This window comes from Pseudophryne corroboree, chromosome 1 (assembly GCF_028390025.1).
Source record: "Pseudophryne corroboree isolate aPseCor3 chromosome 1, aPseCor3.hap2, whole genome shotgun sequence".
NCBI lineage: Eukaryota > Metazoa > Chordata > Amphibia > Anura > Myobatrachidae > Pseudophryne > Pseudophryne corroboree.
The window spans coordinates 916,777,900-916,790,367 of record NC_086444.1 but is presented as its reverse complement, the minus strand read 5'-3'; the positions used below and the strand labels follow the sequence as shown (position 1 = coordinate 916,790,367).

Sequence of the window (12,468 nt, the reverse complement as noted above, 5' to 3'; positions counted from 1 at the left end):
TTCTTTCTGAGAAGTACATGAAAAAATGGATGCTTTTCCATACAGCCGTGGCGTGCTGCTTAACAGTTTATGCTTGTAAGCAGTCTTGCATATGCATATGGAAGCCTATTCTGCCTACTCATAAAACATCTGCAGCCATTATTAGACATAAACCAGCCCCATGCTAAGTACACAAGATGTCCCTTCTCCGTCCACACGCTACAATGAAGCAAGGAAGTCGGATGACACACCCAACGACTCCCATTTCAAAATAGTGTAGATTTCATAGATCACATTTTAATATTTCTAATATTTTTAATATTCAGAGAAATGAACATGAAAAAGGGAAATTCTGCCTGGCTTCAGCCACTTCCAATCTTGTGGCTTTTACGAATTGCCATGGTGAAGTCCTTGTGTGGAGTCTTTTGTCCGGTGCCGTGTTCTGTCATCTTACACCTTCTGAGGGAGAAGAACTGGACAGTGGAACGGGTGCGTTGAGATGACAGTATTGCTGCCTTGATGTCCTGGTGCTATGGTTTTTTACTTTTTTTCTGCCTTTTCAAAATATAAACTCAAATGTCCATGTCACTATAGTTGGACAGTAGGGCCATTATGATTTATACAGTATGACTACAGATCATCTCACCTTAGATGGATAAGTTGGCAACCCAGCTAAAGGTGGCCTAAGCCCTCCTAACCCAATAGCAATTCCATGTCCCAGCTGAAAACAGATGAGAGCTGATCGATCTTCTGATCTTTAGACTGGAGAGTGCTACAGTTATTTGCCTTCTTTATCTGCCCTCTCTGGTGCAACACAGTAATTCCCTAGCATAGGATATACTTGTGTCTTTCCCCATAGCAGTCTGGAGTTGTAGGTGGGAGCCTTAGCTTTTGGCTCTTGGACTTTCTTATTTTTTTTTATGTTGGTCTATTGATGGCTAATTATGTCAGAGAGTGACAAAAATAGGGCCATTAAAATCTAATACTAATAGGTTTATTAGTTGGCAGAACACAATAGGTTGGTAATAAAGATATTGTTCCACACCAACACGACTAGTAGTAACACATGTCCTATCCTGCCTGGACCAGATTTGGACATCATTGTCAAAAAGCTAGGTAGAATGATCAATACAAGTACTCTGAAAAGTGATACAGTATTTTTTTCCTGATAGTTTTTATCTTTAGGAAGATACATCTAAATATAGTAATAAAATATACACCCCCCCTCCCCCCCCCCCCAAAAAAAAAACAAAAAAACAAAAAACAAACAAACCCAAAAACTGGCTTCTGAGGATAAAGAACGCTCACTGGGATAAATTTACCAAGGTGGGAGTTGTTGTTTTTTTAGAACTGGTGATGTTCCCCATAGCAGCCAATAAGATTCTATCTATTATCTTCTAGAAGCAGCTGTATAAATGTGAAGTAGAATCTGATTGGTTGCTATGGGCAACATTACCAGTTCTAAAAAAACTCCCACCTTAGTAAATTTATAATTAATATATAATATACAGTTTGGCAATTACTAAAGTGTTTTATTACAGCTATGTTTTTCCCTCCTTGTGTAGGTGATTTCCTTATCAGCAAAGTGGTATTCATTTCCTCCAGGATTAAAAGAATAAATGAATCTGCTGTTTTAATTTCCAGTGGCCCAAGCGGTGAGTCCTGGCTTAAAAAACCACCAGTATGCGTGCGGACCGCGGTCCCATTGTTTTATTCTTGCTGATCGAGAAAGGCAAATATGGTCTTATTTCCTTAGGCAATATTACTTTCTGGAACATTGAGGGCGGAGGCAGAGTCTTCAGAAGGTTTGCTGGTGTAAGTATCTTATATGATCCATTGATCTGCAGATATATCTATCAGTGTGTACCCACCTTTAGTCTCTCTGGGGCTGAACACAAGTTGTCTGTAATTACACTCATATTCACATGTAGATAAATGCATATAATGTACTTTTTTCTGTGTTTGGACCACACCAATCTCTGCACTTACTTACATAGCCATCATCATTATCAGTGTGCACAGTCACCAGACCTGGCCCTGAGATATATCTGAAAACAGGCATATTTACACATATGCACAACCCGTAGACCACAATTCAGTCATTATACACTCATCTCACCCTTGCTACACTTATACTCAATTCCTGTCCGATCCTTTCTGACGGAAAGGATCCGACAGGTCAGTATTCAATGACTCGGCCAAACTCGGCAGGTTTTGGCCATTCCGACAATGGCAACCCGACCTTTTTTAAAGTCTGATTGACATTGTCAGAAATGGGGCTAAAATCTGTTGAGTTTGGCCGCGCTTCCGACAAAATAAGTGGATTCTGACAATCCACGTGTTCTCCGACAAGACGGCAGTTTCCTACAGGAATTGAATATACCCCTTAGCCTATGTGCAAATGTCCCAATATGCCCCCCTCAGCCGCGTCTGAGTTGCAGAGCTGGATTTAGATCTCATGGGGCCATAAGCAAGATACTGGTTTGTGTCTTTCCACCACCCCCCCCCCCCTTTTTTTTTTTATAAATACTCTATAGAATTTATTTTTTGCAGTAGGTGGGGAATGGACAGGACTGCCTTATATTACTGAAAACAATAAAACACATTAGCCTCAATAGAAAAAAACATAAAACACAGTGCCCCCCCACCCCACCCCCCTCCCCCTGATAGGAGTAAATAAAACACTGGCCCTCGACAGGAAGAAAACACCACATTGGCCTCTTATAGGGGAAAAAAAAACCCACTGGCCCCAGACAGGAAACCTACAAATAATACCTATAAAGGCGCCCATCATAATACACTGCCTAGGGAGCACATCATATTATATTGGCTGTGTATCCCTTTTTATTACACCAGTAGTGGTGCCACTTGCAATATAGCAGCAAAGATGCCCATTATTTCTCTGAAGTCCTAGTGGATGCTGGGAACTCCGTAAGGACCATGGGGAATAGACGGGCTCCGCAGGAGACTGGGCACTCTAAGAAAGAATTAGGACTACTGGTGTGCACTGGCTCCTCCCTCTATGCCCCTCCTCCAGACCTCAGTTAGAATCTGCGCCCGGCTCGAGCTGGTTGCACACTAGGGGCTCTCCTGAGCTCCTAGAAAAGAAAGTATTTATTAGGTTTTTTATTTTCAGTGAGATCTGCTGGCAACAGACTCACTGCTACGAGGGACTTAGGGGAGAGAAGCGAACCTACCTGCTTGCAGCTAGCTTGGGCTTCTAGGCTACTGGACACCATTAGCTCCAGAGGGATCGAACACAGGCCCAGCCTCGGTCGTCCGGTCCCGGAGCCGCGCCGCCGTCCCCCTTGCAGAGCCAGAAGCAAGAAGAACGTCCTGGAAATCGGCGGCTGAAGACTCCGGTCTTCATTAAGGTAGCGCACAGCACTGCAGCTGTGCGCCATTGCTCCCCATGCACCCCACATACTCCGGTCACTGATGGGTGCAGGGCGCTGGGGGGGGGGGGGGGGGGGGGGGCGCCCTGGGCTGCAATTAGATTACCTTAAAATGGCAAAAAAACACATAATATAGTCTAATAAACTATATATGTGTAAAAATCCCCTGCCATAATATTAATATAAAGAGCGGGAGAAGCCCGCCGAAAAAGGGGCGGGGCTATCTCCCTCAGCACACTGGCGCCATTTTCTCTTCACAGCTCCGCTGGAAGGACGCTCCCCAGGCTCTCCCCTGCAGTTTCCAGGCTCAATAGGGTAAAAAAGAGAGGGGGTGCACTAAATTTAGGCGCAAAACTGTGTATTATAGCTGCTATAGGGAAAATCACTTTGTGTAGTGTAAATCCCTGTTTATATAGCGCTGTGGTGTGTGCTGGCATACTCTCTCTCTGTCTCCCCCAAAGGACTTTGTGGGGTCCTGTCCTCAGTCAGAGCATTCCCTGTGTGTGTGTGCGGTGTGTCGGTACGGCTGTGTCGACATGTTTGATGACACCAGAGTGGATGGATATGTGGAAGGTATTAACCGACAGGGTCAACTCCTTACATAAAAGGCTGGATGACGTAACAGCCGTGGGACAGCCGGCTTCTCAGCCAGTGCCTGCCCAGGCGTCTCAAAGGCCATCAGGGGCTCAAAACCGCCCGCTACCTCAGATGGCAGACACAGATGTCGACATGGAGTCTGACTCCAGTGTCGACGAGGATGAGACATATACACAATCCACAAGGGGCATCCGTTGCATGATTACGGCAATAAAAAATGTGTTGCACATTTCTGACATTAACCCAGGTACCACTAAAAAGGGTATTATGTTTGGGGAGAAAAAGCAACCAGTGGTTTTCCCCCATCAGATGAGTTGAATGAAGTGTGTGAAGAAGCGTGGGCTTCCCCCGATAAAAAACTAGTGATTTCTAAAAAGTTACTGATGGCGTACCCTTTCCCGCCAGAGGACAGGTTACGCTGGGAGACATCCCTGAGGGTGGATAAAGCGCTCACACGCTTGTCAAAAAAGGTGGCACTGCCGTCTCAGGATACGGCCGCCTTAAAGGAGCCTGCGGATAGAAAGCAGGAGGCTATCCTGAAGTCTGTATATAGACACTCAGGTACTATACTGAGACCTGCTATTGCTTCAGCATGGATGTGCAGTGCTGCAGCAGCGTGGTCTGATTCCCTGTCTGATAACATTGATTCCCTTGACAGGGACACTATATTGCTAACCATAGAGCATATTAAAGACGTAGTCTTATCTATGAGAGATGCACAGAGGGATATTTGCCGGCTGGCATCTAGAATAAATGCAATGTCCATCTCTGCCAGGAGAGTATTATGGACTCGGCAGTGGACAGGTGATGCGGATTCTAAAAGGCACATGGAGGTTTTGCCTTACAAGGGTGAGGAATTGTTTGGGGATGGTCTCTCGGACCTCGTTTCCACAGCAACAGCTGGGAAGTCGACATTTTTACCTCAGGTTCCCTCACAGCCTAAGAAAGCACCGTATTATCAGGTACAGTCCTTTCGGCCCCAGAAAGGCAAGCGGGTTAAAGGCGCGTCCTTTCTGCCCAGAGGCAGGGGTAGAGGGAAAAAGCTGCACCATACAGCCAGTTCCCAAGAACAAAAATCCTCCCCTGCTTCCACTAAATCCACCGCATGACGCTGGGGCTCCACTGGTGGAGCCAGGTGCGGTGGGGGCCCGTCTCCGGAACTTCAGCGACCGGTGGGTTCGCTCACAGGTGGATCCCGGGGTTCTACAAGTGGTATCTCAGGGATACAAGCTGGAATTCGAGACGTCTCCCCCTCGCCGTTACCTCAAATCTGCCTTGCCAGCCACTCCCCCGGACAGGGAGGTAGTGCTGGCGGCAATTCACAAGCTGTACCTCCAGCAGGTGATAATAAAAGTTCCCCTCCTTCAACAGGGACGGGGTTACTATTCCACAATGTTTGTGGTACCGAAACCAGACGGTTCGGTGTGACCCATTCTAAATTTGAAATCCTTGAACACTTATATAAGGAGGTTCAAGTTCAAAATGGAATCACTCAGGGCGGTTATTGCAAGCCTGGAAGAGGGGGATTACATGGTATCACTGGACATCAAGGATGCTTACCTGCATGTCCCCATTTACCCACTTCACCAGGTGTTCCTCCGTTTTGTGGTACAAGACTGCCATTACCAATTCCAGACGTTGCCGTTTGGTCTGTCCACGGCACCGAGGGTATTTACCAAAGTAATGGCCGAAATGATGATACTCCTTTGAAAGAAGGGAGTTATAATTATCCCATACTTGGACGATCTCCTTATAAAGGCGAGGTCCAGGGAGCAGTTGTTGGTCGGAGTAGCACTATCTCAGGAAGTGCTACAACAGCACGGCTGGATTCTGAATATTCCAAAGTCGCAGCTGGTTCCTACGACGCGTCTGCTGTTCCTGGGTATGATTCTGGACACAGAACAGAAGAAGGTGTTTCTCCCGGAGAAGGCCAAGGAGTTGTCATCTCTGGTCAGAGACCTCCTGAAACCAAAACAGGTGTCGGTGCATCACTGCACGCGAGTCCTGGGAAAGATGGTAGCTTCTTACGAGGCAATTCCATTCGGCAGATTCCATGCAAGGATCTTTCAGTGGGATCTGTTAGACAAGTGGTCCGGATCGCATCTTCAGTATCGGCTGATCACCCTGTCCCCGAGGGCCAGGGTGTCTCTGCTGTGGTGGCTGCAGAGTGCTCATCTTCTAGAGGGCCGCAGATTCGGCATACAGGACTGGGTCCTGGTGACCACGGATGCAAGCCTCCGAGGTTGGGGGGCAGTCACTCAGGGAAGAAACTTCCAAGGACAATGGTCGAGTCAGGAGGCTTCCCTACACATAAATATTCTGGAACTAAGGGCCATTTACAATGCCCTAAGTCAGACAACATCACGGCGGTCGCCCATGTAAACCGACAGGGCGGCACAAGAAGCAGGATGGCGATGGCAGAAGCCACAAGGATTCTCCGATGGGCGGAAAATCACGTGATAGCACTGTCAGCAGTGTTTATTCCGGGAGTCGACAACTGGGAAGCAGACTTCCTCAGCAGGCACGACCTCCACCCGGGAGAGTGGGGACTTCATCCAGAAGTCTTCCAACTGATTGTAAACCGTTGGGAAAGGCCACAGGTGGACATGATGGCGTCAGGCAAGTCCCCTGCTTCAAAACCAGCCGGTGCTGATTCAGTCAGACAACATCACGGCGGTCGCCCATGTAAACCGACAGGGCGGCACAAGAAGCAGGATGGCGATGGCAGAAGCCACAAGGATTCTCCGATGGGCGGAAAATCACGTGATAGCACTGTCAGCAGTGTTTATTCCGGGAGTCGACAACTGGGAAGCAGACTTCCTCAGCAGGCACGACCTCCACCCGGGAGAGTGGGGACTTCATCCAGAAGTCTTCCAACTGATTGTAAACCGTTAGGAAAGGCCACAGGTGGATATGATGGCGTCCCGCCTAAACAAAAAGCTAAAAAGATATTGCGCCAGGTCAAGGGACCCTCAGGCAATAGCTGTGGACGCTCTAGTGACACCGTGGGTGTACCAGTCGGTTTATGTGTTCCCTCCTCTTCCTCTCATACCAAAGGTGCTGAGGATAATAAGAAAGAGAGGAGTAAGAACTATACTCATCGTTCCGGATTGGCCAAGACGGACTTGGTCCCCGGAACTGCAAGAAATGATCTCAGAGGACCCTTGGCCTCTGCCTCTCAGACAGGACCTGCTACATGGCGTTTGACGGCATGGCGGTTGAACGCCGGATCCTGATGGAAAAAGGGCATTCCGGTTGAAGTCATTCCTACGCTGATAAAAGCTAGGAAAGATGTGACAGCAAAGCATTATCACCACATATGGCGAAAATATGTTGCTTGGTGTGAGGCTATGAAGGCCCCCACAGAAGAATTTCAGCTGGGTCGTTTTCTGCACTTCCTACAGTCAGGAGTGACTATGGGCCTAAAATTGGGTTCCATTAAAGTCCAGATTTCGGCCCTGTCTATTTTCTTTCAAAAAGAACTGGCTTCACTGCCTGAAGTTCAGACGTTTGTTAAGGGAGTGCTGCACATTCAGCCCCCTTTTGTGCCCCCGGTGGCACCTTGGGATCTCAACGTTGTGTTGGATTTCCTAAAATCACATTGGTTTGAGCCACTTCAGACCGTGGAATTAAAATATCTCACGTGGAAAGTGGTCATGCTTTTGGCCTTGGCTTCGGCTAGGCGGGTGTCAGAATTGGCGGCTTTGTCCTGTAAAAGCCCCTATCTGATCTTCCATATGGACAGAGCAGAATTGAGGACGCGTCCCCAATTCCTCCCTAAGGTGGTATCAGCGTTTCATTTGAACCAACCTATTGTGGTGCCTGCGGCTACTGGGGACTTGGAGGCCTCCAAGTTGCTGGATGTAGTCCGGACCCTGAAAATCTATGTTTCCAGGATGGCTAGAGTCAGAAAGACTGACTCACTGTTTATCCTGCATGCACCTAACAAGCTGGGTGCTCCTGCTTCTAAGCAGACTATTGCTCGCTGGATCTGCTCCACGATTCAACTTGCACATTCTGCGTCTGGACTGCCGCATCCTAAATCTGTGAAGGCCCATTCCACGAGGAAGGTGGGCTCTTCTTGGGCGGCTGCCCGGGGGGTCTCGGCTTTACAACTTTGCCGAGCTGCTACCTGGTCGGGATCAAACACGTTTGCAAAATTCTACAAGTTTGATACCCTGGCTGAGGAGGACCTTGAGTTTGCTCATTCGGTGCTGCAGAGTCATCCGCACTCTCCCGCCCGTTTGGGAGCTTTGGTATAATCCCCATGGTCCTTACGGAGTTCCCAGCATCCACTAGGACGTCAGAGAAAATAAGAATTTACTCACCGGTAATTCTATTTCTCGTAGTCCGTAGTGGATGCTGGGCGCCCATCCCAAGTGCGGATTGTCTGCAATACTTGTATATAGTTATTGCCTAACTAAAGGGTTATTGTTCTGAGCCATCTGTTCAGTGAGGCTCAGTTGTTATTCATACTGTTAACTGGGTATAGTTATCACGAGTTGTACGGTGTGATTGGTGTGGCTGGTATGAGTCTTACCCGGGATTCCAAATCCTTTCCTTGTTGTGTCAGCTCTTCCGGGCACAGTTTCCCTAACTGAGGTCTGGTGGAGGGGCATAGAGGGAGGAGCCAGTGCACACCAGTAGTCCTAATTCTTTCTTAGAGTGCCCAGTCTCCTGCGGAGCCCGTCTATTCCACATGGTCCTTACGGAGTTCCCAGCATCCACTACGGACTACGAGAAATAGAATTACCGGTGAGTAAATTCTTATTTTTACACCAAAATGTTTCCTACTAAAAATGAATCACAGAAGGATACTCATCATGTTATATAGATTTGGAGTACATTATACCAACAGAGATAACACATTATAGTATATACCCAATAACATGAGTAATTCATTTTGACAGCTTCTGGGGTAATGTGGGAAAGCAGACACAAGGGGGAAGTTAGTAAAAGCTCCCGATGCTCATTCTGGGGGAGCCATACACTGAGCTTACAGGCAAAGCGGGACAAGAGATTGGTGACTATACATGAGGTACACCCATCCTGAAAACTCTCCAAATGGCAGTTGTGAGGAGAGTTTATTTACCAGACGACATCCAGCTGCGTTATCTCATGGTGTCATGACATCACGCAGTGATCGCACTGCGCTTCTCTGGGAACGTTCTGCAGAGGCATAGTACAGAGCTCAGTGCCAGTAATAGGTCTGAGCACAATTACAGATCCTCTGTAAAACATTTAAGTAGATGTCAGCCCTTGTGATGGATCATAAATGGGCAAGATTAAGTGGGACCCGCCGGGCACCTACGTTGCCTTGTGGGAAATCCGGGCCTGTTGAGTTGTATATCATTCAGCATCTCCTCTAGCTGTGTAGCTCAGCTACAGGTCATGCACAATATGAAAATACACAAAATCCATCTGCAAAACCGACTTGCTACCAGCGTTGCATCAGCCCCACAGTATTTAGTAAGAATGGACATTACAGCTTAAACTGTATGACCAGGCATAGACACACTGCCATTATTAGGCACTGTCACTTCAGCAAAGTAAGACTTTAGATCATCAGACTCAGCCATCCATACTTGACATATGCAATGCATGCTAATGGGACTTTCAGCTTGATAATTGGGATCCATAATGTATAAAAAATAAGAATTTACTTACCGATAATTCTATTTCTCGGAGTCCGTAGTGGATGCTGGGGTTCCTGAAAGGACCATGGGGAATAGCGGCTCCGCAGGAGACATGGCACAAAAAGTAAAGCTTTAGGATCAGGTGGTGTGCACTGGCTCCTCCCCCTATGACCCTCCTCCAAGCCTCAGTTAGGATACTGTGCCCGGACGAGCGTACACAATAAGGAAGGATTTTGAATCCCGGGTAAGACTCATACCAGCCACACCAATCACACTGTACAACCTGTGATCTGAACCCAGTTAACAGTATGATAACAGCGGAGCCTCTGAAAAGATGGCTCACAACAATAATAACCCGATTTTTGTAACTATGTACAAGTATTGCAGATAATCCGCACTTGGGATGGGCGCCCAGCATCCACTACGGACTCCGAGAAATAGAATTATCGGTAAGTAAATTCTTATTTTCTCTATCGTCCTAGTGGATGCTGGGGTTCCTGAAAGGACCATGGGGATTATACCAAAGCTCCCAAACGGGCGGGAGAGTGCGGATGACTCTGCAGCACCGAATGAGAGAACTCCAGGTCCTCCTCAGCCAGGGTATCAAATTTGTAGAATTTAGCAAACGTGTTTTCCCCTGACCAAGTAGCTGCTCGGCAAAGTTGTAAAGCCGAGACCCCTCGGGCAGCCGCCCAAGATGAGCCCACTTTCCTTGTGGAATGGGCTTTTACTGATTTTGGCTGTGGCAATCCTGCCACAGAATGTGCAAGCTGAATTGTACTACAAATCCAACGAGCAATCGTCTGCTTAGAAGCAGGAGCACCCAGCTTGTTGGGTGCATACAGGATAAACAGCGAGTCAGATTTTCTGACTCCAGCCGTCCTGGAAACATATATTTTCAAGGCCCTGACAACGTCAAGCAACTTAGAGTCCTCTAAATCCCTGGTAGCCGCAGGTACCACAATAGGTTGGTTCATGTGAAATGCAGAAACCACCTTAGGTAGAAATTGAGGACGAGTCCTCAATTCCGCCCTGTCAGAATGAAAAATTAAGTAAGGGCTTTTATATGATAAAGCCGCCAATTTTGACACACGCCTGGCTGAAGCCAAGGCTAACAGCATCGACACCTTCCATGTGAGATATTTTAAGTCCACAGTGGAAAGTGGTTCAAACCAATGTGACTTTAGAAAACTCAACACCACATTGAGATCCCAAGGTGCCACTGGAGGCACAAAAGGAGGCTGTATGTGCAGGACCCCTTTTACAAATGTCTGAACTTCAGGTACTGAAGCCAGTTCTTTCTGGAAGAAAATCGACAGGGCCGAAATTTGAACCTTAATGGACCCTAATTTTAGGCCCATAGACAGTCCTGTTTGCAGGAAATGAAGGAAACGACCCAGTTGAAATTCCTCTGTAGGGGCCTTCTTGGCCTCACACCACGCAACATATTTACGCCAAATGCGGTGATAATGTTTTGCGGTTACGTCCTTCCTGGCTTTGACCAGAGTAGGGATGACTTCTTCTGGAATGCCTTTTTCCCTCAGGATCCGGCGTTCAACCGCCATGCCGTCAAACGCAGCCGCGGTAAGTCTTGGAACAGACAAGGCTCCTGCAGTAGCAGGTCCTTTCTTAGAGGTAGAGGCCACGGTTCGTCCGTGAGCATCTCTTGAAGTTCCGGGTACCAAGTCCGTCTTGGCCAATCCGGAACCACGAGTATAGTTCTTACTCCTCTCCTTCTTATGATTCTCAGTACTTTTGGTATGAGAGGCAGAGGAGGGAACACATACACTGACTGGTACACCCACGGCGTTACCAGAGCGTCCACTGCTATTGCCTGAGGGTCCCTTGACCTGGCGCAATATCTGTCCAGTTTTTTGTTGAGGCGGGACGCCATCATGTCCACCTTTTGGTTTTTCCCAACGGTTTACAATTAGGTGGAAGACTTCTGGGTGAAGTCCCCACTCTCCCGGGTGAAGGTCGTGTCTGCTGAGGAAGTCTGCTTCCCAGTTGTCCACTCCCGGAATGAATACTGCTGACAGTGCTATCACATGATTTTCCGCCCAGCGAAGAATCCTTGCAGCTTCTGCCATTGCCCTCCTGCTTCTCGTGCCGCCCTGTCTGTTTACGTGGGCGACTGACGTGATGTTGTCCGATTGGATCAACACCGCCTGACCCTGAAGCAGAGGTTTTGCTTGACTTAGGGCATTGTAAATGGCCCTTAGTTCCAGAATGTTTATATGAAGAGACGTTTCCAGGCTTGACCACAGGCCCTGGAAATTCCTTCCCTGTGTGACTGTTCCCCAGCCTCTCAGGCTGGCATCCGTGGTTACCAGGATCCAATCCTGAATGCCAAATCTGCGGCCCTCTAGTAGATGAGCACTCTGCAGCCACCACAGGAGAGACACCCTTGTCCTTGGCGACAGGGTTATCCGCTGATGCATCTGCAGATGCGATCCGGACCATTTGTCCAGTAGATCCCACTGAAATGTTCTTGCATGGAATCTTCAGAATGGAATCGCTTCGTAAGAAGCCACCATTTTCCCCAGGACCCTCGTGCACTGATGCACTGAGACCTGTCCTGGTTTTAGGAGGTTCCTGACTAGCTCGGATAACTCCCTGGCCTTCTCCTCCGGGAGAAACACCTTCTTCTGGACTGTGTCCAGAATCATTCCTAGGAACAGTAGACGTGTCGTTGGAATCAGCTGCGATTTTGGAATATTTAGAATCCACCCGTGCTGACGTAACACTACCTGAGATAGTGCTACTCCGACTTCTAACTGTTCCCTGGATCTTGCCCTTATCAGGAGATCGTCCAAGTAAGGGATAATTAAAATGTCTTTTCTTCTTAGAAGAATCATCAT

The 12,468-nt window shown here is 47.8% G+C and overlaps 1 protein-coding gene across 6 annotated transcripts in view; it reads left to right on the top strand.

Moving 5' to 3' along the window:
* Positions 1-12,468, top strand: part of LOC134917759 (WD repeat-containing protein 49-like) — a 201,136-nt gene that overhangs the window by 150,926 nt on the left and 37,742 nt on the right. For all 6 annotated transcript variants that reach the window (XM_063920313.1, XM_063920311.1, XM_063920312.1 and 3 more), the window contains 3 exons: positions 306-468; positions 1,545-1,634; positions 1,736-1,794. In XM_063920313.1, coding sequence (XP_063776383.1) covers positions 306-468; positions 1,545-1,634; positions 1,736-1,794 — 312 coding nt within the window. The remainder of the gene's footprint in view (positions 1-305; positions 469-1,544; positions 1,635-1,735; positions 1,795-12,468) is intronic.